General features: G+C 57.1%; 1 protein-coding gene across 2 annotated transcripts; it reads left to right on the plus strand.

Annotated features, from left to right (window-relative positions):
* Window positions 1–1,249: 1,249 nt before the first annotated feature.
* On the plus strand, window positions 1,250–27,756 carry STX2 (syntaxin 2). 2 transcript variants are annotated; one of them, XM_058656606.1, is made up of 10 exons: window positions 1,250–1,403; window positions 9,811–9,882; window positions 12,104–12,203; window positions 14,565–14,639; window positions 17,440–17,513; window positions 18,341–18,449; window positions 19,105–19,178; window positions 19,272–19,409; window positions 21,830–21,940; window positions 27,586–27,756. In XM_058656606.1, exons 1-10 carry the CDS (start codon window positions 1,374–1,376, stop codon window positions 27,661–27,663), a joined length of 861 nt encoding a protein of 286 aa, XP_058512589.1. In that variant the 5' UTR covers window positions 1,250–1,373; the 3' UTR covers window positions 27,664–27,756. The 2 variants fall into 2 exon arrangements, with proteins under 2 accessions (XP_058512589.1, XP_058512588.1); XM_058656605.1 differs by lacking the exon at window positions 27,586–27,756 and adding an exon at window positions 23,899–24,028.

Here is a 27,756-nt window from a genome sequence, read left to right on the forward strand (position 1 = left end):
ACATATCTCACCAACAAAGATCAGTGGAAACCATATCTCATGGATTTTGAGTTTTTTGTTAGTTTCATCTCTTCAAAACACTTTCTTCTGATTAAATTCTTCAATGACTCATAGATCACACAGTAGCATCATTTTCTTTTTTTTTTAAGATTTATTTATTTTTTTATTACAAAGTCAGACATATAGAGAGCAAGAGAGACAGAGAGGAAGATCTTCCGTCCGATGATTCACTCCCCAAGTGACCTCAACGGCCGGTGCTGTGCTGATCTGAAGCCAGGAACCAGGAAGCTCTTCCAGGTCTCCTACACCGGTGCAGGGTCCCAAAGCTTTGGGCCGTCCTCCACTGCTTTCCCAGGCCACAGACAGGGAGCTGGATGGGAAGTGGAGCTGCCGGGATTAGAACCGGTGCCCATATGGGATCCTGGTGCGTTTAAGGCGAGGACTTTAATCTCTAGGCCACGCCGCCGGGCCCAGCATCATTTTATCAAAGAAGGTTCTTGATTTTCCTTTCCATTTCTTCAGCGACACCTTAGTCACTCAGTAGCATGTTATTTAACATCATGGCGTTGTTAATTTTTTTTTGTTCTTCCTGTTGTTGATTATGTTTTGTGGCTTTTAATTCAAGGGGATGTACAGTAGCTGTGTAATGGAGACTGTCATATCCAGATGTGAGGATACAATGCTGTATGCATCTCTACTTCCAAAGATGGACTCCCAGCGAAACTATTTACTATATCTTGACAATAGGATGCTGGACTCTGCCATTGTCCGTGCCCACAATGATGGACATATGATTGTGTGTGAAGAACTATACTATAGTTATGATATAGGGGAACTCAGTGAGGGGGGAGGGGATGGGGGAGGGGATAAGGGAAATCCCATGATCTATGGAACTGTATCATAGAATATAATAATAAAAAGGAGTAAAATTAGAAAAATAAATAAATAAAATAAAACCACTAGGGCCTGGCCCCGCTCACAGGGCCCCGCCCCATTGGAGCCCCATCCCGACTAATGGCGCCCCGCCCCCCGAGGCCCCGCTCCTCGGGTCCCGACCATGGGAGTCCCGCCCCATTGGAGCCCCGCCCCCGGGCCCCGGCCATGGGAGCCCCGCCCCCGAGGCCCCGCCCCATCGGAGCCCCGCCCCTCGCGGCCCCGCCTCGGCGCTCAGGATTCCCGCGGGAAGGCGGGCCGCGTGGGTGGCTGGGAGCGGGCGCGGGCCGGGCATGCGCAGAGCGCCGGCCGCCGTTGCCGTGGCAGCGCGGCCCCGGGGGAGGACGGCGGGCTGCCAGCCGGGCCGGGCGAGCTGACGCGGGGAGGCGGCGAGCGGGGAGGCGGCGAGCGGGGAGCCCGCGGCCCGGCCGGAGGCGGGGATGCGGGACCGGCTGCCTGACCTGACGGCGGTGAGCGGCGGATAGCGGTTCTGGCCGGGGCTGAGGCGGGGCTCGGGGCGTCGTGCCGTGGGCGGCTCTGGACGGGGCGTCCGGGCGCCGGGGTCGGCCGGGCCGTGTCAACACCGGGCCGGGTGCCCGGAACGGGCCGGCGGCCTCGGCCCCGCAGGCGCGCACTGTCCACGCCTGGGACGCACCGGAGAGGGCCAGCGCTCGGGGTGTCCCCTGTCCACGCGGGACGTGGGCGCCCGGCGGGCCCACGCCGCTGCCCTGCACCCCAGAGCTGTGCGTGTTTGTCCCGGCACACCCAGCTGGCGGAGAGGCCGGCGGGCTTGGCGGGGCGACGGGGGCTGGCTAGGGTGCTTGTAGAGCGCACAGGTGCAGTGAGGCGTCCACTGGACAGGGGGTTGACCACCTCCCAGGGCGGAGCAGGGGGGACACCGTGTGTGTGCCAGTGTCCAGCGTCAGGGAGAGGCGGGGTGGCCAGTGGCCTGGGGGGACACAGGTGCGCACCGTGTGTGTGTGTGTGTGTGTGTGTGTGTGTGTGTGTGTCAGTGTCCAGCGTCAGGGAGAGGCGGGGTGGCCAGTGGTCTGGGGGACACAGGTGCGCACCGTGTGTGTGTGTGTGTGTGTGTGTCAGTGTCCAGCGTCAGGGAGAGGCGGGGTGGCCAGTGGTCTGGGGGACACAGGTGCGCACCGTGTGTGTGTGTGTGTGTGTGTGTGTGTATGTCAGTGTCCAGCGTCAGGGAGAGGCGGGGTGGCCAGTGGTCTGGGGGACACAGGTGCGCACCGTGTGTGTGTGTGTGTGTGTGTGTGTGTGTCAGTGTCCAGCGTCAGGGAGAGGCGGGGTGGCCAGTGGCCTGGGGGGGCTCGGGTTCGGGCACCCTTCTTGCAGTCTGAGGATGGTGTCAGCCTGTCCACACAGGGGACTGTCCGGGAACGCTGCCAGCGGAATACATGCACAGGCCTCGGTGTGTGCTTTCCCGGCTGGGGCAGCAGGAAGTGAGCAGGCCGGCAGTGACCACTTCCAGGTCCCGTGGAGCCCACCCTCAGCAGGGCGTGATACAGCCGGCCAGGTCCTTGAGCTATGGTGGTGCGCTGGGGATGGGCGGGTCCTGGGGGGCCAGGGACGGTGAGGACCGCTTCCTGGAGGCCTTTGACTCAGCTCAGTTCCTGTCACACCTCTTGGCGTGTCCTGAGCCTGAGGTGGGCTGGTGCCATGTCTAACCCCCTGGACAGAGTGGGGCGGTGTGGAGCCCGGGAGGTGGGGCTGGTGCCATGTCTAACCCCCTGGCACCGACCCCCGTTATGGAGTGGGGCAGAGCCTGGTCACCAGCAGTTGCTGCCCTCTCCTGGACCTGGCACTGGAAGTCAAAACTGAATTTGACGTACTTAACAATTGAGCAACTTTCAATATTTAAAAGCCCTGCCAGTGTATCAGATACAAATTTAAATGTGTTTCTCCCTCCCCCACCAGAAAATCCGTCATTTTCAAGTAGTTCTTGGGGTTGTTGTCAGCTCACACCACCATGGCTCTGAATGGCTGGGCTTCCTCATAGGGCAAGCTGACTGATAGCATACCTCACCTACAGTGTCCGCTGACTGAAGATGTCAGCTCTTCATGCTTCCTCCTGACGAGAAAAGTAACCCTGCTCACTGCTTAGAAAAGAGCTGCTTGTCACCTTGTCTGATGCTGGCGCCTGTAAGCAGTGATGCCGTGTGAGGGTAGCCGGTCGGGCACAGAGCTCACTTGGCTTTCCCAGAACTCGTGGCTCCACGTGCAGAGGGGCACTCGGCATGGCGTGGGAGCCGGCCGTGCACACCTGGCCGGGCGCTGGCTCCTCTGCTGGCAGTGCGCAAGGTGCTCAGCCACAGCGGGGACCGGGGTGTGGCGGCCGAGGGGGAGGGTGGGCAGAGGGAGTGCGTCGCAGCGTGGCAGGCGTGGGAGCAGCACAGCAAGGTGACGGCCCCACGTCGTGGAAGTCTGCTGCCAAGTGCTGTGGCTTTTGTAATGAGTGGGAAAGACAGATGCCATCCGTCTTGTTCCAGGCTCTTCTGTGGTCAGGTGGGAAAGCGGTTGAGCTGGAGTGGAAAGAGGAAGGGGCAGAGGGCCGGCAGGCCTGAGCAAGCTGGCCAGGGGCTGCTCTGTGCTGGCCGTGTCCATTGCTTGCCGCGGGCATCCAGGCCGTGTGTAAGCGCTGTGTGTATGTGTCACGTGTATACCGTGTGTATGTGTGCTGTGTGTCTCTGCTACACGTGCTGTGTATGCACTGTGTGTATGTGTCATGTGCGCGTGTATATGCTGCATGTGTGAGGTGTGCCATGTGTACTGTGTGTCATGTGTTATATGTCATGTCATGTATGTATGTCCTGTGTGTGCGGTGTGTGCCGTATGTGCTGTGTGTTTATGTACCATGTGGATGTGTGCTGTGTGTGTCCTGTGTATGTGTGCTGTGTGGTTGTGTGCTGTGTGAATGTGTGCTGTGTGTGTCCTGTGGATGTGTGCTGTGTGGTTGTGTGCCATGTGGATGTGTGCTGTGTGTGTCCTGTGGATGTGTGCTGTGTGTGTCCTGTGGATGTGTGCTGTGTGGTTGTGTGCCGTGTGTGGGCTCTGTGCCTTCTGTCTGGGAGCACTGTGCTCTGTATCCCTGGCTGCCCTGGTTGTCAGCCATGCGTGCCCAGCTCCTGACTGATGGCTTGCTCTGTGCCAGGCGCTTTCTTAGGCGTGATACTCAAGTTGTGAGAAGAGCCCTGTGCTCGTGGCTCCTGGGGCAGGAAGGCCAACAGTGGACAGTCAGCATGTGAAGGTGCCGTGGCTCCCGGGGGGCCCGCGGGCCAGGATGGGGGCGTGGGTGCCAGTCACGATGTGGCGGCTTGCAGTGAGATGTAGGTGAGCAGGGGCCAGGTGAGCGCACGGCTGTGGCCAAGGCCTAGCTGGGGGGTGCGGCGGGGCCAGGGGATGTCCAGATGTCCAGCGCAGAGCTGGCCAGTGTGATTCCGAGAGGAGAGCTGGGCAGCTGCCATGGCCCCTTCATCTCTGCGGCCGGGGAAGGGGGAAGTGGCTCTCCTGGCTCCTTCTGGGGTGGGTGACTGGCGCAGTGGTTGGGGTGCCTGACCCGAGTTCAGTCTCCCCTGCTTCTGACCAGGCCTCCCGCTCGTGGCACCCTGGGTGGCAACAGGCGACAGCTGACGTGGTGGGTGCCTGGTCATTCACATGGGAGACCCGCATGGAGTTCTATCATCACAAACATCCTCTCTTCAAGCTCTCCTGGCCCCCACCTCAGGTCTGACCCTGGTGTGAGGGCAGATGCTGAGCGTGGCAGTGGGAGGGGCCGCTCTGCCCAGTGGCCCAGCGCGGCCCAGCACCATGCCCTCCCCCGAGTGCCTCAGGCAGCACAGCTGCCTTGGGGAGCAGTGGTGTTTTTAGTGGGGCTGATGCGCTCACGCCCAGTGACTCAGCAGCTCTTGCCTGGCTGTGCGGGCCCCAGAGAGCAGCCGGAGGTGCGGGAGGAGCTGTGGAGCAGGGCCTTCCGTGCACTGGGTGACGCGGAGCGCACTGGGCAGGCTTGTGTAACCACACTGCCGGCCTGAGTTGTGTGATTGACCTGTGCTAGCATGGAGAAATCTCTAAACCTGTCATTCAGGGAAAAACGTCAAATTACAGAAGTCGTGAAGGGTATAATACTGTTTTTGAAGAATTTTTTTTTTTTTTAATTTGAAAGGCAAAAGTTAAAAAGATGGAGAGGAGAGAGAGAGAAATATCTTCCATCCGCTGGTTCACTCCCCAAATGGCTGCCATGGAGCCGGGCTGATCTGAAGCCAGGAGCTTCTTCTGGTTCTCCCATGTGGGTGCAGGGGTGCAAGGACTTGGGCTGCTTTCCCAGGACACAAGCAGGGAGCTGGACTGAAAATGGAGCAGCCAGGACGTGAACTGGAGCCCATATGGGATGCCTGTGCCCCAGGTGGGACCTTAGCCTACTACCTATGTGCCGTCTACCTTGAGGATTTATTTAGTTATTTGTTTATTTTTATTGAAAGGTGGATTTACAGAGAGAAGGAAAAACAGAGAGAAAGCTCTTCCATCTGCTGGTTTACTCCTCAAGTGGTCATAACAGCCGGAGTTGAGCCAATCTGAAGTCAGGAGCCAGGAGCTTCTTCTGAGTCTCCCACACAGGTGTGGGGTCCCAAGGCTGTGGGCCGTCCTCCACTGCTTTCCCAGGCCACAGGCAGGGAGCTGGATGGGAAGTGGAGCAGTGGAGCACGCACTGGAGTCTGCATGGGATCCCAGTGCATGCAAAGCGAGAATATAACCACTAGGCTATCGCACCAGGTCCTGAAGACTGAAATGACAGAATGACAGAGAGAGGAAGACAGAGAAATCCTGTGTCTGCTGGTTCGCTTCTCAGGTGGGCACAAGGGCTGGTGCTGGTCCAGGTTGAGTGCAGAAAACTGAACTCTGCCTGGTATCCCACAGGGGCAGCTGGCGCAGGTAGCTGGGACATTGCCCACTGCCAGGGTCTGCACTGCTGGCAGGGTAGCTGGGACACAGCATACTGTGTCACAGGTGGCCTAGGGCTCGCTCAAGGAGAATTGTATTTTTACTGTAATTCTTTTTAGAGAAGCAAAATGAGTAGCAATGGAAAGTTGCTACTTGAGCGTTTATCCCACCTCTGACACTGGAAAGCAAGCCTGTCACGTGGGAGCGAGTTCCAGGGCTTCAGTCACCGTTCCCCACGGCAGTTTGGCAGTTCACGCTGACAGGCTGTCGGAAAGGTGGCTTTGGGGCTGGGTTGTGCTTTGTCATCATGAAAGAGTGAGCATGGCCTCCCTCTGACGGGAGGAACGCACAGCTCAGGCACCCAGCCAGAGGCGCCGGCAGCTGGGGCGCTTTGTGTTCACTAATGGTTTTGAGAGCTCTGGGTGGAAGTCAGAGCAGGGAATATGTGCCCGTGCTGTGGCTCCCTCCACGTCTGCAGTGTGCAAAGTGCCAGTGCTGATAAGCAATCTGACCAAGGGTGGTATGTGGCACCTGCTCCAGATCAGGGGGATTGGGTTTCTGGGCTGCATGCCTGTGGCTGTGGTTATCCAAAGGGAGCGTGTCCAGTGGGAGTGACCACCCCCTCAGGGCCGGCGGGAGTGACCACCCCCTCAGGGCCAGTGGCGTTGAAGACCATCTCCCCTGTGGTTTAATGCAGGCGCAGCCTTGCTCCTGGGCAGTGGGGAGACACCTGCCTGGGGAGACACCTGCTGAGGAGATTCAGAGCAGGGCGCCTGGTGGTTGCCCTGCAGGGCTGCCTTCTCCCAGCTGTGCCCAAAGTGATTCTGGCCTTGGGGTCTCACTGGTGAGGTGGTGTTAATAAAGGTTCGTGTGTGTCTAAAGCTGCCTGGCCGTCTGATTGCCTCCTCTGCTTACTTGTTTGTTTTCTTTCTCTGTTTCTCTTTCATTCTTCTTTTCTTGCTTTTTCTCTTTTAAAAATCATTTGTTTGGTTCCCAGTGGCGTGGCCTAGTGGCTAAAGTCCTCGCCTTGAACGCCCCGGGATCCCATATGGGTGCCAATTCTAATCCCGGCAGCTCCACTTCCCTTCCAGCTCCCTGCTTGTGGCCTGGGAAAGCAGTCGAGGACGGCCCAAAGCCTTGGGACCCTGCACCCGTGTGAAGGACCCAGAAGAAGCTCCAGGCTCCTGGCTTTGGATTGGCACAGCATCGGCCTTTGCGCTCCCTTGGGGAGTGAATCATTGGATGGAGGATCTTCCTCTCTGTCTCCCCTCCTCTCTGTATATCTGACTTTGTAATTTAAAAAAATCATTTGTTTGAACAAGAGAGAAGAGAGGAAACCAGGGAGAGTGAGCCAGTGCTCCATCCGTTGGTTCAAACCAGGGAGCGTGAGGCAGTGCTCCATCTGTTGGTTCAAACCAGGGAGAGTGAGCGAGTGCTCCATCCGTTGGTTCAAACCAGGGAGCGTGAATGAGTGCTCCATCCGTTGGTTCAAACCAGGGAGAGTGAATGAGTGCTCCATCCGTTGGTTCAAACCAGGGAGAGTGAGCGAGTGCTCCATCCGTTGGTTCAAACCAGGGAGAGTGAGCGAGTGCTCCATCCGTTGGTTCAAACCAGGGAGAGTGAGCGAGTGCTCCATCCGTTGGTTCAAACCAGGGAGAGTGAGCGAGTGCTCCATCCGTTGGTTCAAACCAGGGAGCGTGAGGCAGTGCTCCATCCGTTGGTTCGCTCCCCAAGCAGCTCCAAAGGCAGGCGCTTTCTCCAGGTCTCTGGGAAGTCCCCTCCGTCTGTGTCCTTTGACCTGACATGCTTCTGGCCTTTGCTGCCATCTTTGCAATTGTTACACTGGACTGCAGTGTATCTTAGAGTATTTTGATTATTAAGCGGGACCCTGGGTGGGGAGTCATGAAACCTGAGGCCGTGAGTATGTCAAAGTTCTCCACACTGTGTAAGGGTGTGTCTGCATGTACTCGCTGAAGGCCTGGCTGGTGGTGAGTGAGGTGGCAGGCGGCCTCGGGTGAGGGTGAAGGTGAGGGTGAGGTGAGGGTGAGGGTGAGGTGAGGGTGAGGGTGAGGTGAGGGTGAGGGTGAGGTGAGGGTGAGGTGAGGGTGAGGTGAGGGTGAGGTGAAGGTGAGGGTGAGGGTGAGGGTGGGGTGAGGGTGAGGTGAGGGTGAGGGTGAGGGTGAGGGTGAGGGTGAGGGTGAAGGTGAGGGTGAGGGTGAGGTGAGGGTGAGGTGAGGTGAGGGTGAGGGTGAGGTGAGGGTGAGGTGAGGGTGAGGGTGAGGGTGAGGGTGAGGTGAGGGTGAGGGTGAGGTGAGGGTGAGGTGAGGGTGAGGGTGAGGTGAGGGTGAGGTGAGGGTGAGGTGAGGGTGAGGGTGAGGTGAGGGTGAGGGTGAGGTGAGGGTGAGGGTGAGGTGAGGGTGAGGTGAGGGTGAGGGTGAGGTGAGGGTGAGGGTGAGGTGAGGGTGAGGTGAGGGTGAGGTGAAGGTGAGGGTGAGGGTGAGGTGAGGGTGAGGGTGAGGTGAGGGTGAGGTGAGGGTGAGGTGAGGTGAGGGTGAGGTGAGGGTGAGGTGAGGGTGAGGGTGAGGTGAGGGTGAAGGTGAGGGTGAGGTGAGGGTGAGGTGAGGGTGAGGGTGAGGTGAGGGTGAGGTGAGGTGAGGGTGAGGGTGAGGTGAGGGTGAGGTGAGGGTGAGGGTGAGGGTGAGGGTGAGGGTGAGGGTGAGGGTGAGGTGAGGGTGAGGTGAGGGTGAGGTGAGGGTGAGGGTGAGGGTGAGGGTGAGGTGAGGGTGAGGTGAGGGTGAGGTGAGGGTGAGGTGAGGGTGAGGTGAGGGTGAGGGTGAGGGTGAGGGTGAGGTGAGGGTGAGGTGAGGGTGAGGTGAGGGTGAAGGTGAGGGTGAGGTGAGGGTGAGGTGAGGGTGAGGGTGAGGTGAGGGTGAGGTGAGGGTGAGGTGAGGGTGAAGGTGAGGGTGAGGTGAGGGTGAGGTGAGGGTGAGGTGAGGGTGAGGTGAGGGTGAGGGTGAGGTGAGGGTGAGGTGAGGTGAGGGTGAGGTGACGGTGAGGGTGAGGGTGAGGGTGAGGGTGAGGGTGAGGTGAGGGTGAGGGTGAGGTGAGGGTGAGGTGAGGGTGAGGTGAGGGTGAGGTGAGGGTGAGGTGAAGGTGAGGGTGAGGTGAGGGTGAGGTGAGGGTGAGGTGAGGGTGAGGGTGAGGTGAGGGTGAGGTGAGGGTGAGGGTGAGGTGAGGGTGAGGTGAGGGTGAGGTGAGGGTGAGGTGAGGGTGAGGGTGAGGTGAGGGTGAGGTGAGGGTGAGGTGAGGGTGAGGTGAGGGTGAAGGTGAGGGTGAGGTGAGGGTGAGGTGAGGGTGAGGTGAGGGTGAGGTGAGGTGAGGGTGAGGTGAGGGTGAGGTGAGGGTGAGGGTGAGGTGAGGGTGAGGTGAGGGTGAGGGTGAGGTGAGGTGAGGGTGAGGTGAGGGTGAGGTGAGGGTGAGGGTGAGGTGAAGGTGAGGGTGGGGTGAGGGTGAGGTGAGGGTGAGGTGAGGGTGAGGTGAGGGTGAAGGTGAGGGTGAGGTGAGGGTGAGGTGAAGGTGAGGGTGAGGTGAGGGTGAGGTGAGGGTGAGGTGAGGGTGAGGTGAAGGTGAAGGTGAGGTGAGGGTGAGGTGAAGGTGAGGGTGAGGTGAGGGTGAGGTGAGGGTGAGGGTGAGGTGAAGGTGAGGGTGAGGGTGAGGTGAGGTGAGGGTGAGGTGAGGGTGAGGTGAGGGTGAGGCCCTCCACGCCAGCTGGCACTGCTTGGGGACTGCCGGCGTGTTGAGAGCTGAGCGCTCGAGTGAGCTGAGATCTTTCAGCTACTGACTGCCTTTGTTGTTATTGATTTTTTTTGGTTGCTATGGAAATTTTAAACAACTTTTACATTAAATTTTTTTTCCGTTTAGTGTAGGAAAAATGATGATGGAGACACAATTGTGGTTGAAAGGGACCATTTTATGGATGATTTCTTCCATCAGGTAAGGGCGTTTACTAAAACCCAGTTTTGGTTTTGTATATAAATGGAGTTATGTTAATGTAATCATGCATTTGCCGTATTTGAAATGATATTGAGATAAATCTAGTTCGCAGCACCACTTGGATTCTGTGAGCTCTTTAGGATTTGCTGGTGCCGTTGAAATGCTCGAGTGGAGAACAGGTGCCTCCTGGAGCCTGATCTGGCCCGGGGCTTGGGGGCCGTCCCTAGATGAGGGCTCAGAGGCAGGACACTAAGACACGAGAGCAGATGGCGCTGTGCACCAATGGAAGCTAACCTTGAACGCCTTTTCTGTTTGGAAGGCAGAAAGACAGACAGAGCTCTGCTGTGTGCTGGCTGGGGCGTGGTCGGTGGGAAGCCCGAGCCCCTCCCGGCTGCCCCCTTGGGGTACATCAGTGGGAAACTAGAATTGGAAGGGGAGAGTGTCACACCCAGACGCTGAGGGGAGATGCGTAGCTGCTGTTGGAACTCCTGTAGGCCCCTCGTGTGAGAATCTTTACGTTAGAAATGAGATGCACAAAAAATACAAACCATGCTCCTGTCACCCCATCTGTTTTTGGAAAACACTGCTAGAAACACATGTTTTTATTATTATCATTTGTAAGGCAGAGTTACGAGACAAGAGAGACAGAGCCATCTGCTGGTCTGCTGGTCACTCCCCGGGTGGCTGCAGTGGCTGGGGCTGAGCCACGGGAGACCCTGGAACCAGTGGCTCCATCTGGGTCTCCCTCGTGGGTGGCAGAGCCCAAGCATGGAGGTCGTTCTTTAAAAAAGATTATTTGTTTATTTATTCATTACAAAGTCAGATATACAAGGAAGAGGAGAGACAGAGAGGAAGATCTTCCGTCCGCTGATTCACTCCCCAGGTGGCTGCAGCGGCCAGAGCTGCGCCGATCCGAAGCCAGCTCTTCCAGGTCTCCCATTTGGGTGCAGGGTCCCAAGGCTTTGGGCCGTCCTCAACTGCTTTTCCAGGTTACAAGCAGGGAGCTGGATGGGAAGTAGGGCTACTGGGACACGAACTGGCGCCCATATGGGAACCTGATGTGTGTGAGGCGAGGACTTTAGCTGCTAGGCTGCCACACTGGGCCCATGGAGGTCATTTTACGCTACATTAAGTGGCTCAGCCGGCAGCTGGGACTCAAATCAGCACCCATTTGGGGAGTCTGCATTGCAGGTGACAGCTTTGCAACACAGCACTTAGCCCTAGAAATTCTTTATTTTTCAGTAACAGGTGTGTTCACATTTATACGTGTCTTAGTCTCCTTTGCTGCTGTAACAGGTGACACAGAGCCGGCGAGCAGAGGCCCTGCGCATCTGCTGTCGTGGTTGAGTAGGCTGCATGTGTGCATGCAGAGCAGAGTCAAGGCTGCCCAGGGTGTCGGCTCCCCATTTGCAGCTCCCGGAAGCTGTCTTCTGCCTCACCGTGGCCCTCCATCCTCCAGGGCATCCTGTGAGCTGTCCCCACGGGCACGTCTCTTCTGCCGTGGACCGCTTGCCTCCCAGTGAGGATGCTGTGGTTCTCTCGAGCCGTGCAGGCCCTCCTGGGTAGTCTTCCAGCTCAAGACCCAGTGCCTCGCCGCCTCAGTCAAGGCCCTTTGGCCACAGAAACTGACAGTCGGTGGCCCCAGGCCCGGGCGTGGGCTGAGTCCTGGGCGCCAAGGACCTGAACATGTCTGGGCCACAACAGAGCCGGCCACAGGGCGCCAGGGACTGGGCCCTGAATGTGTAGGGCAGTGAGTAAGTCAGCCACAGGGCCTATGAAGGTCATCTCACTCATCCGAGTAACTTGGGACACAGTGAATAGTGTAGACCGTATCGACTTAGGGACCAGCCACACGAGCTGAAAACCCTCCTCACACGTGCGTGCCACTCAGGCGCGTCCTGTGAGGCCAGCTGAGTTCCACTTTGCACAGTGTCGGTGCTACGGGAGCGTGCTGCGGTGGCTCTGTCATGTTGCTCGGGCCCTGCGGCCCTTCCCAGCCGCTGAGCTGCACAGCGGCGTTCGGTGTCACCGTCGTCGGAGGACAGCTGCTGTACGCTCCCGCTCCCTGGAGTCCTACTCGAGATGGTTGTGGTGTGGGCACAGGAGAGGCTTGTGCTGCTTTCTGCTGCAAGTGTTTGTCACTGTGTGTCCCTCTTCTCTGAGGCGGCGAAGGTGGGGACGTCGTTGCAGTCGCCTCAACATCTCACTGTGTCTCTGCTAGGTTGAAGAGATTAGAAACAGCATCGCGAAAATAGCGCAGGACGTTGAAGCTGTGAAGAAGGACCACAGCGTCGTCCTGTCAGCTCCAAACCCGGAAGGAAGTACGTGGCTGCTGGCGAGCGGGCTCTCCGTGGCCTGCACTGTCACCGTGGTCCCTCCCTGTCCTCTCTCGCCATCTGCAGCGCTGGCTTGCCCCTTGCTGTCTGCTGCATTGCCTGGGAGCCTGTGGGGAGCCGGGCTGGTTGGACTCTAGCTGTGTGGAGGCTGGCATTGCCATGGTCTTTGACGCTCCCTGCAGTTCCCATAGTCGAGAGCTATGAGTATTCCTGAATCAAGATGCCCAGGAGATGCCTGGGGGTGGCTGTGTGTACCTTCAGGCCACAGTTACACCGGAAAGGCCACGTCAAGTTTGGGGAATGGTCACTGGGAGATTGCTTGCGACATGGTATGTGAAGTCACCTCTGTACAGCGAGGCCGATGGACAGGATTTCCTGGATGTCAGCAAGGGTGCTGCGGTGGGAACGCCTGCCAGTGCCCTTGAGAAGGGGCAGTGTGGGTGCTGGGCTTCATGTTTCAGAGCGGGGCTAGTCCTGCTGGGACACCCTTAGAGCAGGAAGGTAGACACTTAACGTGGTCTGACCTAGTTTGTCTCATGTCTGTTTACCCACAGAACATTTTATGGGATGTCTAGATCTGGGTCATTTTGTGTAATTCTGAGGCAGTAGTAGCATTTGAATATATGCTGGTGTGTTTTCTTTTGAAGTAATTTACCTCCAAAGCATTTTTGATGCCACTTAATAGTAGAGACAACTATTGTTTGATTACTTGATGAGCCACAGATGTTTCAAACATTCCCTGTGGGGCTCTAGTAAGAGGGTTGTCTGGGTGTGTTATGGCTGAGTGTGAGCCGAAGCGGAGGACATGTCCCATTGCTTAGCTCTGACCTAGGTCGTGCCCTTCCTGCTCCTCGCAGTGCTTGGATGGCGGGGACTGCTGCCCCTCCCAGCCCTCCGCTCCTGAAGGCGCCCTGACCCCCGTGGCAGCCGTGGGCTCCTGTCCCTCCAAGCCCTCCAGCCAGGGGCGTGCCTTTCTTCTCCGAGATGGCCCTCACTGGGCTTTGGAGCTGAGGCTGTTGAGGTGTAGAATGATGAGGTCGTTGAAGTCTCATGAGCCTTGATTGCTCAGCGTGCATTAAGTAGGCTGGATCCCAGAGCCAGCCCTCCGCGCCACGCTGCTGCCCTGTGCCGAGGCCCGGGCGCCACCTGCCCGGCCACTCTGTCTGAGTGGCTGGAGCAGTCTAAGTGCTCTGACGCCCTGCACCACCCTGAACCTCCCCATACCACTCAGCAGCCCTGTGCCTTTGCACACTTGGGAATGTACATGCCAGCCCCAGGACTGGGGTAACTAAGCGGGCTCTGCGGAGTTCTAGTCTGAAGGTTTTGGAGTCAGTGGGAAGCTGCAGTCGGCTGAATGTTTGGGAGTTTCCTTCAACTGGACCTGTCACCGCAGCTCCTGACCAGGTGCTGGTGGTCAGCCCCACATGTGTGCATTCACAGCTGTAGCCTGAGTGTGCGGTCACTCAGCAGTGCCACATGACACCTTTGTGTGTGTGTTTTCATACTTGAAAGGTAAAGCATCAGAGAAAGAAGACCAACTACACCTACACACACACACCCACACACCTACACACATACACACACCCACACACACAAACACCCACACCCCCCCACACACAAACACACAAACACCCACACACCCCCACACACCTACAGGTCGCCTCTGGCTGGACGCGGGGATCACCTGGAGGTTAGGCTAAGTCAGGCACTGTCCGTGGCCCAGGTCGCCTCTGGCTGGACGTGGGCATCACTTGGTGGTTAGATTAAGTCAGGCACTGTCCGCGGCCCAGGTCGCCTCTGGCTGGACGCAGGCATTACCTGGAGGTTAGGCTAAGTCACTGTTTGTGGCTCAGTGTGCCTCTGGCTGGACAAGGTGGGTCCCTTGAAGTCTCCCTGAGCCCACCCCTGCTCTTGAGGGTCCTGGTATTAGCTTAGGGTTTTTAAAAATGTTTGTTCCAAAATTTATAAAAATATATGAATGATTCTTTTTAAAAGGTTTATTTTTTGGAAGTTTGTAGAGAGGGAGGGAGAGAAGATCTTCTGCCCACTGGTTCTCTTCCAGGTGGCTGTGATGGCTAGCGCAGGGCCGGGAGCTTTCAGCTAGGTCTCCTTGGGGTCAGAGACCCAGACGTCTGGGGCGTGCTCTGCTTTTCCTAGGCCCTTATTAGCAGAGAGCTGGGTCAGAAGTAGTGCGGCTAAGACACAAACCAGCCCCGTGTGCAGTGCTGGAGTCACCACATGCTGGCCCCGAAGAAGACATGCTAAGATTGCCACTGTGTTGAAACGTATTGAACATTGTTCTTCTGGAATGTTATAACTGAGGTGCCTTATTTTACATTTTTAAAGAGGTAAAAGAAGAGCTTGAAGATCTGAACAGAGAAATCAAGAAAACTGCTAATAAAGTTCGGGCCAAGTTAAAGTGTAAGTGTAAAGCTTACTGATGATGGGATGTTTGTCATTGTATCTTCCTTGCAGTTTAATCTTACATTTTCTTCAAAAATTACTTGTGCATGTTCAAAGGTCCTGATTTACATCTGGTAAGATTAAGTGTTTGCTTTAATTTGTTATACTGTGACGTCATGACATGTGGCTAACTTGTCATACTGTGATGTGACATGTGGCTAACTTGTCATACTGTGACATCATGACATGTGGCTAACTTGTACTGTGATGCCATGACATGTGGCTAACTTGTTATACTGTGACGTCATGACATGTGGCTAACTTGTACTGTGACGTCATGGCATGTGGCTAACTTGTTATACTGTGACGTCATGGCATGTGGCTAACTTGTCATACTGTGATGTGACATGTGGCTAACTTGTCATACTGTGACATCATGACATGTGGCTAACTTGTACTGTGATGCCATGACATGTGGCTAACTTGTTATACTGTGACGCCATGACATGTGGCTAACTTGTTATACTGTGACGTCATGGCATGTGGCTAACTTGTTATACTGTGACGTCATGGCATGTGGCTAACTTGTACTGTGACGTCATGACATGTGGCTAACTTGTTATACTGTGACGTCATGGCATGTGGCTAACTTGTACTGTGATGTCGTGACATGTGGCTAGCTTGTTGTACTGTGACGTCATGGCATGTGGGCTAATTTGTTGTACTGTGACGTTTGACATGTGGGCTAACTTGTTATACTGCCTCTATATTTACTGTTGAAAAAAGTTTTAAAAGATTGATTGATCTGAAAGGCAGCATTGGAGAGACAGTGAGCTTTCTTGCACAGTTCGTTGCCCTAATGGGTACAGTGGCCCGGGTTGGGCCAGGCTGAAGCTCCTGGAACTGTGTGTGTCTCAGGAGGATGGTGGGACCCAGGTCTGCTGCCTCACCACTGCCTCCTAGTGTCTGTGCTAATAGGAAGAGGAAATCAAGAGCCAGAACTGGGAATTGAACCCAAAGACTAGCTGCTGGGCCACATTCCTACCCTAGTTGTCCAGGAATATTTGTTTAGGAAGTGCTTGGTTCTGTGACGTGGGGAGCCCGTGGGGGAGGTGGGCCCAGGGCTGCACTCCTGCGCGCCCTCGTGGGCTGATGACTGGTGTCTTGCTGGGCACCATCTGACCCGGGTGTCTCCTGTGCCACGCTCAGCCTTCGTGCCTAGCCGACTCCTGATGTGGCCCTGCTCCGTGGGGCAGGAGAGTCATCCGCACTGTTGCTGCGTTTTCTGCCCTCGGCTTGGGACCACCCAGTGCCAAGGAGTCCTGCGCCTTCCTTCAGGAGTGGCATGCTGGGAGCAGGATGCCGTGCTGGGCTCTGTTTTTGCCTCTTTTCAGTGGATAGAGCTAAGAGCTTTTTTCTCTTTTTCCCAAAAGATAGAGTTAACCCCCGTTGCAGTGTGGTACTGCAAGTTTGAGAACTAATACAGGAGCTTTGTTTAGCTGGGATGCATTGCAGCCCTATCTTCAAGCCATGCCTGAAACCCCAGCTTTCGACTGATTCATTTACTTCATCCCACCAACATGCACAGACACGGATAACTGCCAGCACCTGTCACGTGTGGGGCTGCTTGGAACCGTTGAAGTGTTCTCTTTGTCACTGGGTTGCTTTAGAGTCATTTTTAATGTGATTGTGCTGTTAGCCAAAACTACTGTTACATTTGCTTGCTTCATTTTTCTTTTTAATTTTAAGGATTGCTTTTAAAGTGCTTAATTTTATTTTAGTGTGTGAGTGATCTGTGTCCTGCAAAGCTGTAAGATAAAGCTTGTTTGTAGAAACCGAGCTTCGAGCTTCGTTCTGTCCCTGGCCCAGCTTGTCTTGCCCGTCTCCCCGATGGTGCCTTGTTTGCTGGTGAAGTGTGTGGGTTAGTTCCCATTCCCCCGAGGACGTGCGTCTGTCCACACAGCGTCAGGAGCAGGGAAACACTTTTCTTGGGATGGATGATCTTTTTATATTTATTTAAAAGATTTATTTATTTTTATTGGAAAGTCAGATTTACAGAGAGAAGGAGAGACTGAGAGAGAGAGATCTTCCATCCACTGGTTCACTCTCCAAGTGGCCGCAATGGCTGGAGCTGAGCCGATCTGAAGCCAGGAGCCAGGAGCTTTTTCTGGTTTTCCCATGCAGGTGCAGGGTCCCAGGGATTTGGACTAAACTGAGTGCTTTCTCAGGCCATACTTAGGGAGCTGGATTTGAAATGGAGCATCCAGGATATGAACCAGCACCCAGAAGGAATCCTGGCACTTGTAAGGTGAGGATTTAGCTATTGAGCCATCACACTGGGCCCCGGTGGTCTTATTAGAATTTTTAAAGGTCACCTAGTTGTTAATGTTGATTTTTATGATGAAGTATGCTTCCAAGATAAAAAGAAAAGCAATTTCGGGTCTGACGCGATAGCCTAGTAACTAAATCCTCACCTTGCATCCCCTGGGATCCATTATGGGCGCCGGTTCATGTCCGAGCTGCTCTACTTCCCACCCAGCTCCCTGCTTGTGGCCTGGGAAAGCAGTGGAGGACGGCCCAAAGCCCTGGGTTATCCGTGGGAGAGCCGGAAGAATCTCCAGGCTCCTGTTTCAGATCGGCTCAGCTCTGGCTATTGTGGCCACCTGGGGAGTGAGCCAGCGGACAGAAGATCTTCCTGTCCCTCATTCTCTCTGTAAACCTGCCTTTCACATAAAAAAAAATCTTAAAGAGAATTTGAGATTTGTCTTGAAAACATTGGTTTTTAAATTGAGAGGTTAACTCTTTGCTGTGTGTCTAGCCATTGGACAGAGCCTTGACCAGGATGAGAGCGGGAACCGGACGTCTGTGGATCTGCGCATACGAAGAGCCCAGGTGTGCGTGCAGCCCCGCTCATGCAGCCCCGCTCATGCCTCTGGACAGCCTGCCCGGCCTGCAGCCCATGCTGCGCTACACCTGCTTTGCTTGCACTTGCTGTAATTTCATGCTTGCTGACGTGGTTGTCCGTATCATTTCTGCGTAGTGTATTAGTGTGTGAAGTCTCTGTGTGTGGAGAAGGAGGCGGGCTGTTCCATCTGTCAGGTCTCGTCTGGAGATCAGAGAACACTCCCCCAGTTTTGTGTTGGTGGGAAGGTCATCTGAACAATTTATAGAGCAGCAAAGAGGATTCTAGAGTGCTCGACTTAACTTACCAGAGTGATCCTGAAAGCACGCTCTGTGGACAGCCTGCCCAGCTTCCAGCCCATTGCCAGGTCATGCGTGGAGCTCTGTGGACAGCCTGCCCAGTCTCCAGCCCATTGCCAGGTCACGCGTGGAGCTCTGTGGACAGCCTGCCTGGCCTCCAGCCTTGTAACCATACCTCTGTGGACAGCCTGCCCGGCCTGCAGCCCATTGCCACGCGTGTAGCTCTGTGGACAGCCTGCCCAGCCGCCAGGTTCCCTATCTTGGTTAATAAAATCCGAGCTGTGGCCCACGGATCTTTCTTCATGGTTTTCTCTGTGAACAGGTGTGAAGAGCAAACTGCAGTAGTTGCTGGAAGCAGGAAAGGTAGTGCAGGCCTGGTTCTGTACCGGCTCTATTGCAGGCCGCAGTTATTTCCCGTTGAGGGGCTGTTACGTAGTGTCCCCCAAAGCAGCATCTGCCTGTCCCTTCCGACGGGCGAGCTGCCCGAGATGGACGGATGGCGTCCTTTTCTGTTGTAGCACTCGGTGCTGTCTCGCAAGTTCGTGGAGGTCATGACCGAGTACAACGAAGCCCAGACTGTGTTTCGGGAGCGAAGCAAGGGGCGCATACAGCGGCAGCTGGAGATCAGTGAGTGCCCGACCCTCCCCGACAGCCCGTCTGCTCGCAGCTCCCCCCAGGTTCTGCTGCTTGGGTGAGCCACACTTGGCTGTTGTTCCCACCCTCGCAGAGTCCCGGGCTGGGACAGGCAGGTCTGCGCGGCCCCCGGGTGGGGAGAGGGCCCCCTTCGGCCCACTGCCCTTCCCTGGAAGCCAGGACTCAAGCTGCTGATTTCCCTCACTGAACCCCGAAGTAGGAGGTGCCATCCCAGCTGGAAGGCTGCCTGCTTCTTGGCGTCACACCTGCCCAAGAGGATATGTTGGACGGAAACAGAAATCCAGCTGGAAGTGTTAAGGGCTCTGATTTTACTTGCTTGCTCACAGTTGAGCGAGTCCTTCTCTGTAGCTGCGTTCTGATTGGAGGACATTCTTTTTCGTTGTTTATCTGAGACTGAGGCAGAGCAGCAGAGAGAAGGTGCTTCTGTCTCACTCCTCAGATGCCCTCAGCGGCCAGGGGCAGGGCTGGGGACCTGGAGCTTGGGCCAGGCCTCCTGCGTGGCCGGCAGGGCCTGTGACCTGAGTCCCCCTGCTGCCCCTGGTCTGCGTAGCAGGACGCTGGCTGGGCTGGGAGGCTTGGGGTCTCACCACAGGGCCCCCGAGTGCATCCTCTGCCTGTCCCTCTTCAGCTGGACGGACGACCACTGATGAGGAGCTGGAGGAGATGCTGGAGAGCGGGAAGCCTTCCGTCTTCATCTCCGATGTGAGTGTGCACGCAGCCGCGGGCTCCTTGCTGCCCTTGCTGCGCTGCGGCGTCCGCCAGCCGGGCTCACAGGCGCTCTCCTGTTTCTCAAAGATAATCTCAGATTCCCAGATTACCAGGCAAGCTCTCAACGAGATTGAGTCACGCCACAACGACATCAGGAAGCTGGAGACCAGCATCCGGGAGCTGCACGAGATGTTCATGGACATGGCCATGTTCGTGGAGACGCAGGTGAGGACACGCCACGGCCTCTAGAGGCCCGGGGCTGTGGGAGCTGCCCTCTGACCCCTGCCTGGCGCTGGGTGGTTTTGACAAAATCCTGTACTTTGAAAGTGAATTGCAGTGTTGTGTGTAACAGGAGTGCTGGGAGCACCCTGAGCTGTGACTAGTGAGTGTGGGTGTAGGTGAGCCTGTGTCAGGACTTCAGGCCCAGTGGGTGTGGGTGTAGGTGAACCTGTGTCAGGACTCCAGGCCCAGTGGGTGTGGGTGTAGGTCAGCCTGTGTCAGGGCCCAGTGGGTGTGGGTGTAGGTCAGCCTGTGTCAGGACTCCAGGCCCAGTGGGTGTGGGTGTAGGTGAGCCTGTGTCAGGACTCCAGGCCCAGTGGGTGTGGGTGTAGGTCAGCCTGTGTCAGGACTCCAGGCCCAGTGGGTGTGGGTGTAGGTGAGCCTGTGTCAGGACTCCAGGCCCAGTGGGTGTGGGTGTAGGTGAGCCTGTGTCAGGACTCCAGGCCCAGTGGGTGTGGGTGTAGGTGAGCCTGTGTCAGGACTCCAGGCCCAGTGGGTGTGGGTGTAGGTGAGCCTGTGTCAGGACTCCAGGCCCAGTGGGTGTGGGTGTAGGTGAGCCTGTGTCAGGACTCCAGGCCCAGTGGGTGTGGGTGTAGGTGAGCCTGTGTCAGGACTCCAGGCCCAGTGGGTGTGGGTGTAGGTGAGCCTGTGTCAGGGCCCAGTGGGTGTGGGTGTAGGTCAGCCTGTGTCAGGGCCCAGTGGGTGTGGGTGTAGGTGAGCCTGTGTCAGGACTCCAGGCCCAGTGGGTGTGGGAGTAGGTCAGCCTGTGTCAGGACTCCAGGCCCAGTGGGTGTGGGTGTAGGTCAGCCTGTGTCAGGGCCCAGTGGGTGTGGGTGTAGGTCAGCCTGTGTCAGGGCCCAGTGGGTGTGGGTGTAGGTGAGCCTGTGTCAGGACTCCAGGCCCAGTGGGTGTGGGTGTAGGTGAGCCTGTGTCAGGACTCCAGGCCCAGTGGGTGTGGGTGTAGGTCAGCCTGTGTCAGGACTCCAGGCCCAGTGGGTGTGGGTGTAGGTCAGCCTGTGTCAGGGTCCAGTGGGTGTGGGTGTAGGTCAGCCTGTGTCAGGACTCCAGGCCCAGTGGGTGTGGGTGTAGGTCAGCCTGTGTCAGGGAGTACTTACGGAACACTGCGGGAAGAGATGAGATGAGCAGTCTTATAATTTTACCCAGACGTGTGTCCCCGCATAACCGCTAGCACACACACAGAAGAAGCACTTTAATATCTAACACAGGATCAGCAGGGACAATGTCAAGCACTGTAGCAACAGGGGCACTGTGGGAATTTCAGTTTTGTTCACTAAATGGCTGTATTTTCAAGTTTTCTACAAGGAGAATCTGTCACAGACCAACTGTGAGGAAACCCTGAGGGGACCCGTCCCTTGTCCCAAGTCAAGTACCTGATTACATGGTATTCTTGGGGCCGACAGGCCGCGTGGGAAACCCCACACAGATCTGTGGAACTACCGCCAGCGCTCTGGGGGTGCCGGGCGTGTCCTCACTTGCCCTGCAGGAGATGCAGGGACCCTCAGCCGCCACCAGGAGGCTCCTCGCGGTGTGGCTCAGGGCTGCCCTGGCCGCTGCACCCCCGCCGGGCCGCCGTCTTAGTACTCCACATACCGGGCTCTGTGCCCCAGCTTCCCTGGCCTGCGACGGGAGTTGGGCTGACATGGGCTGGACCATCGCGTGTGCCCGGGCGCAGGGAGGGCGCTCTTAGCCTCTGTGAATGTGCTCTTTGTGAGCCCAGGAACAGGTGGGAGCGCGGCTGTTCCCCCAGCGTCTCCGCAGCGCGTGTCCAGGTGGCCAGGGCCGGTCAGAGTCAGAGGGTTTGCGCTGACCTTGGCCTTCGTCACCCTCTCATAGATCTCCTTAGGAAGGCATGGCAGGCCCAGCTCTGTGAGCGTCTGCCCTGGTGCCACGTGGTGCTGCTTGGTGCCGTGTGGTGCTGCGACGTGCCATGTGTGCCCCGCGGGTGCACGTGTGTGCCCGGTCACTTGGTGTGAGTGAGTGAGCCACCTGGCCCTCACAGCGTTCTTTCTGCTGCAGGTGCCCCTGCTGCCGCACACAGCCAGGTACATGTCTGTCCCCCAACATTCCACCTCATCTGCCTCAGCTGACGCTGTTTTCCGCTAGCTCAGCCTCGTGCCTGCTCAGTGACGGTGGCAAGGTGTCCTGTGTGTGTTCGTGGTGGCAGGCCGTGCCCGGCGGGCGGTGAGAGCGGCGCTCAGTGTGGCGGCCGCACCTGCCCTCGCTGCTCCTGCTGGAGCCCCTTCACCATGTGTCACCCTTCCTGTGCCTTACTGCTGACGTCATGTTTGTCTGGGGTGCGCGATGTCCTTTGAGAGCGTCTGCTCAGCACGGGGCCTTCTCCTCAGGGTGAGATGACCAACAACATAGAGAGAAATGTCGTGAGCGCTGCGGACTACGTGGAGCACGCCAAAGAGGAAACCAAAAAAGCCATTAAATACCAGAGCAAAGCCCGGAGGGTGAGTCTGGGTCAAGGTGGCTTTTCCTTTGATCTCAGATCTGTGGGTCCCACGCGGCCTGTCGGCCCCAGAAGCTCATCACTGTGTGAATGCCTCCTAGCTAAAGCCTCCCACCTCGCGGTAACAGGAGCCTGCCCGGAGTCTTCCAGGAAACCAAAAACCCCTTAGTCCATGTTCATTTGTTTTCTGGCTGTTCTAGGCAGACCCCTTCACAGGCAAGGCGAGTGCGGCTCCCTCTGCTGGCCGGGTGGTGAGCTGCACTGGAGTTCTGTGGCCGGCCTTTACGTGGAGGGGGTTACACGCGGGGCTGGGCCTCTGCCACGCGTGACCATGTATTCCTTCCTCAGGTGACGCGATGGTTCTTTGGTTGGAGGACGGAGAGTCATGTGAGGTTGAGGAGCCGTGGCAGGTCCTCGGGAAGGGGCTCCCTCTGGCTCGCCCCTCACCCTTCCTGTCCGAGGGTCCCATGCCCTGTGTGACTGCTCTTACTACTCAGGCCTGACCTTGACAGTGAATCTGCATGGTTAAGTCTCATCGTTGCCTCTGCCCCCTTTCTCTTTTACGACTCATTTTGTCTTGCATTGGGGACTCACTCTCGGCATGGCTGCAGTGGCCGTGGTCGGACAAAGCCAGGAGGCCGCAGGCACAGTCTCCACCGGGACAGCCGGGGCCAGGTGCTGGGCTGAGCAGGTGCACGGGACGGGGCGTGGTCAGAAGCAGGGCCGCTGGACGAGAACTGGCCCTTGGAGACCAGTAGCAGTGCGTGGCTGCTGCCTCGGCCTGCTGCCGCAGGGCTGTGTCCTGTAGTGTGGAGGGACAGGGACCCAGGGCATTAGCCTGGTTGGAGGTTTGTTCCCTCCGCTCCTTCCCGCAGACCTTCCAGGGCCTTTGGCGACGGCCTGCTGCTCCGTGTGGGGACAAGAGCTGGTTCAGAAGGAAGTCAGGGGTGGCTGGGTAGAGAGGGACTGAGGGGGCTGTGGCGGTGTGGGGCTGTGACGTCAGCCTGCCGAGGGACTGGGGGCTGTGACGTCAGCCTGCCGAGGGACTGGGGGCTGTGACGTCAGCCTGCCGAGGGACTGAGGGGGCTGTGGCGGTGTGGGGCTGTGACGTCAGCCTGCCGAGGGACTGGGGGCTGTGACGTCAGCCTGCCGAGGGACTGGGGGCTGTGACGTCAGCCTGCCGAGGGACTGGGGGGCTGTGACGTCAGCCTGCCGAGGGACTGAGGGCTGTGACGTCAGCCTGCCGAGGGACTGAAGGGGCTGTGGCGGTGTGGGGCTGTGACGTCAGCCTGCCGAGGGACTGAGGGCTGTGACGTCAGCCTGCCGAGGGACTGGGGGGGCTGTGACATCAGCCTGCAGGGCACGTTTCCTCTGCACTTGTTCTCTTGGGAACGGCTGTGATTTCTCACGGGATCTGCTGTGCCGCCTTTGAGGAGAAGGAGGTTCTGGCTGTGTCTGCCAAGGGCTGGACAGTGTGATGGTGGCACTCCCCTTCCTCCCCGTGACCTAACACGTCATCTGGGGCATGCTGGCTGCACGGGCGCTGTTCCCACAGAGGAGAGACGCGGTGGGAGCCTGGCTCTGCCGGGTGCTGGGTGGGGTCGGCACCCTAGGCCGTGTGAGCTATAGGATGCCAGCCTGGGGACGGGGGTTGCCAGCGTGCCACGCTTGCCTGCTCACTGCTGTGCTCTGCTCGGCCAGGTGGCGCGGGGGCACTTCCCCACGGGTGACCGCTCTCAGTGCGTGGAGCAGGCTTGTGTCCCACGCAAGCCCTGGCTTGGCAGGGGTCTCACGCATGCGGCCCCGCGTGCTGAGGGGGAAGTAGATTACCAGACAAGATGAAGAAGACCAACTGTAACTCAGGTTCAAGTAAGTCTGACATGAGTTTGAAATGAACCGTGTCTGCAGTGTGACAAATGACACTAACCGTAATGTAATCAGCTTGCTTTTCTTTGACAGAAAAAGTGGATAATTGTGGCTGTGTCCGTGGTTCTGGTTGCTGTAATTGCTCTAATTATTGGTTTATCAGTTGGCAAATGATGGTGCTGATGACGTCCTTGAGCATGTCTCTCTGCCAGCCTGGCAGTAAGTAACTAATCAACTAATTTGCTTGTTCCCCGCTGGCTGTGCTTGCCTGGCTGCAGTGTGTGGGCACTGTGCCCATGTGGGACCTGCTGCTGGAGCGGCCCCCGCCTCGCAGTCCGTCCACTGGCATGCGGGGCCTGCTGCTGGAGCGGCCCCCGCCTCGCAGTCCGTCCACTGGCATGCGGGGCCTGCTGCTGGAGCGGCCCCCGCCTCGCAGTCCGTCCACTGGCATGCGGGGCCTGCTGCTGGAGCGGCCCCCGCCTCGCAGTCCGTCCACTGGCATGCGGGGCCTGCTGCTGGAGCGGCCCCCGTCTCGCAGTCCGTCCACTGGCATGTGGGGCCTGAGCTCTAAGTCGCTACTTTACTGAGGGTTAACACAGACCATGTGGCCATTTATTCGTCTTTAAACCAGAGTTGTTCCTTACACAGTTTTTATTTAATTTTTAAAATATTTAAAAACGTATTTATTTATTTGAAAGAGTTGCAGAGAATGAGGGAGACACACACAAACACACAGAGCCCTCTCCCATCCGCTGGGTCACGGGCTGAAATGGCCGAGGCCGGGAGGCAAGACTTGCCGGTGGGAGCTGGGTGCAGGGGCCCTAGGCTTTGGGCCATGCTCTCTGCTTTCCCAGGCCTTTAGCAGGGAGCTGGATGGGAAGTGGAGCACAAACTGGACACAGATGGGCCCTCATGTAGATGCTGGTGCCGCAGGTCGAGTCTTAGCCCGCTGCCTACCACACTGGCCCCTGGTTTAGTTTGTGAGTTTCCGTGCCTGCCCCATTGACAGCTCTGCTGCCTTCCGTCTCATTTCTCCCACACAACAGCCCTTCCTAGACTTCAGAGCCACCTGACTGCGGAAGTTAAGCCTAAAAAACATTGACTCTCATCAAAATCTTTTTGTCTAATTTTTTTGTGTGTGTGGCAACATCTGTTTTTTTGAAAACTGTCAGTAGGAGCCAGTGTTGTGGCCCAGCTCATGAAGCTGCCACTTGCAATGCCAGCATCCCGTGTGAGTGCCATCCAGTCCTGGCTGCTCCACTCTGGACCCAGCTTCTTGGCGATGCCCCTGGGAAAGCAGCACAAGATGGCCCAGTGCTTGGATCCCCCGCTGGGTAGAGGACTTTGTAGGGCTCCCGGCTCCTGGCTGTGGCCTGGCCCAGCCCCAGCCACTGTGGCCATCTGGGGAGTGAGGCAGTGGATGGAAGAGCTCTCTGTCTTTCCCTCCTTTTGTGGGTTCTTATTAAAATAAGATATTATGGGCCCAGCCCAGTAGCCTAGTGGTTAAAGTCCTCAACTTGCATGTGCCAGGATCCCATGTGGGTGTCTGTTCTTGTCCCAGCGACTCCACTTCCCATGCAGCTCCCTGCTTGTGGCCTGGGAAAGCAGTCGAGGATGACCCAAAGCCTTGGGACCCTGCAACCATGTGGGAGACCCAGAGGAGGATCCTGGCTCCTGGCTTCAGATCAGCTCAGCTCTGGCCATTGCGGCCACTTGGGGAATGAACCAATGGATGGAAGCTCTTCCTGTCTGTCTCTCCTCCTCTCTGTGTATCTGACTTTCCAAAAAAAATAAATAACTCTTTAAAATATGAGATATCATAGCAAATAAATAATTTATATGGTACCCTTTTACTATTGCTGTTCAATCTTTTTAACTCTTTAAAATTTATCTATTTAATGGAGAGGGGAAGGAGAGATAATTAGATAGACCAATCAATCTTCCATCTGTTGGTTCACTCCTCAAGTGACTGCAGCAGCCAGGGCTGGGTCAGACCAAAGCCAGGAGCCTGGAATCCCGGTGAGGGCTGCTGGTGACGCAGCTGGCAGCTTAAGCCACTGTGCCACTGCAGGCTGTCTGTCTGAGAGTTCCTGTCAGGCTTAGCACACCATTGGTGGGTGAGAAGCTGTTGACATTGCTGCCAGCCACAACATGCCAGGAACCTGCTGGGCTGGGGGGCTGCCTCGTCCACTCCTGGAGGAGAATCCTGCTGGGCTGGGGGGCTGCCCCGTCCACTCCTGGAGGAGAGTCCTGCTGGGCTGGGGGGCTGCCCCGTCCACTCCTGGAGGAGAGTCCTGCTGGGCTGGGGGGCTGCCCCGTCCACTCCTGGAGGAGAGCCCTGGCGGGATGCTTCTACGCCTCTCCTGACGCCTTCCATTCAGCTCTGCTGAGGAACTGGCCATGTGGTGTCTCCCCGCTGCCAGGCTGGCGTTTATGTGTGCCAGTGCCTCTCAGAGTGTGTGCCCTCCCTGCTTTCCCAGCAATTGGCCATCACACATGGTCGTTTCCAGGAGGTTACACTAAAGGGAACAATTGCAGAGTTGAATTGGAAAGCTTGCTCCTGGCCTGACCCCTGGGAGTGGACTTGCCTATGCCCTTGGCCTGGCTGGGGGCTTCCCCCTGATGCTGTCTGCTCCTGCGCAAAACAGGCAGGTCCAAGTGGAGGCTGGGCAGGCTGCCCCTGGGCAGGGGGAGCCAGAGCGTGAGGCTCAAGCCCAGGTTGCCTCGCAGGCATGCTCTCCACCGAGAAGCCCACGCGATTGCGGGGAGCTGGCGCCTGGAGCTGGGGTGGGAGTAGGTGTTAGACATAGGCCATTGAGGGTACAGGAAGGGCACCCAGTTCCACAGCCACTCTGAGATGAGTGGGTGCCCGCACGCAGGCTCCTGAGTACAGTGTCAGCCACGCGCTGCAGGGCCCGCCCTGGACCGTGCAAGGCTGCTTCGAGGCTCGGAGTCCATGGGGTTCCCGGACCAGCCTGCCAAGTCGGAGCGGTGCTTGCCAAGACCCAGTGGGAGGAACCAGGGGAAGGTGTCCCCTGGGAAGCAGTGCAGCATTCACTGTGAGACACGGGAGGACGGGGCTTTCCTGGAAGAGTGTGCCAAAGGCACAGGCCGGACTGGCCCTCCCTGGTGGTGCCCGTCCTCAGCGTTCCTGTGCAGGGCGGCGTGTGCCTCACTGGGCCAGCAGAGTGTCCGGCTGCTCAGCCTCCTGTCGGGCTGTCCGGGCACAGCGAGGGTTCTTGAGCCGTCCCTGTGGCTGTGAACTTGGGAATTTGGAACGAAGAGTCTGCTTTACCAGAACCCCAGGCTGCTGTGCCTTTGTCCTCATCCTCCTCCCCGTCTCCCCCGGGGGGACCAGCTGCCCGCAGCAGGCTCCTGTTCATTCGGGTACAACACCCGTGGCCACGTGCCGTCCTGCGTCCTTCCAGAGGGGAAAGAAAATGGAGCAGTAGTGAAGTCAGACTCCAGGAGCAGCTGACCTGAGCGCCTCCTGGTGGGAGGAAGGTGTCACACGCAGGGCAGCCTCTCGCTCCTTCCCTCCAGGAGTGCCTGTGGCCTTGAGTCTCAGGTCAGAGGCCTGAAGCAGTCTAGCCCCCAGCCCAGAGCTTTGTGCTGCTCCCGGGAGTCTCCCTGCCCACGTCCGTGACCTCCAGATCCTTTTTGGTTGAAGGACTTGTCTTATAAACTGCCCATACTGTTGGAAGGACTTTGTTGGGAAATGGCATTGTTGATTGTAGTTTTTGATATATTGAAAAATTACTGTTTTTCTTTATCTTGCAGAAAATGATGTTCATGATTATTTGTGTGATTGTTTTGCTTGTGATCCTTGGGATTATCCTAGCAGCCACGTTGTCCTAGCAACCGTAGTCCAAGAGCCGCTTATCCCTGGAGACGTAGTGTACAGTGCAGCACAGCTCACATCCTGCTGTTTCCTGGAGGCCTCCTGCCTGC

This window comes from Ochotona princeps, chromosome 29 (assembly GCF_030435755.1).
Source record: "Ochotona princeps isolate mOchPri1 chromosome 29, mOchPri1.hap1, whole genome shotgun sequence".
In the NCBI taxonomy this organism is placed as follows: Eukaryota; Metazoa; Chordata; class Mammalia; order Lagomorpha; family Ochotonidae; genus Ochotona; species Ochotona princeps.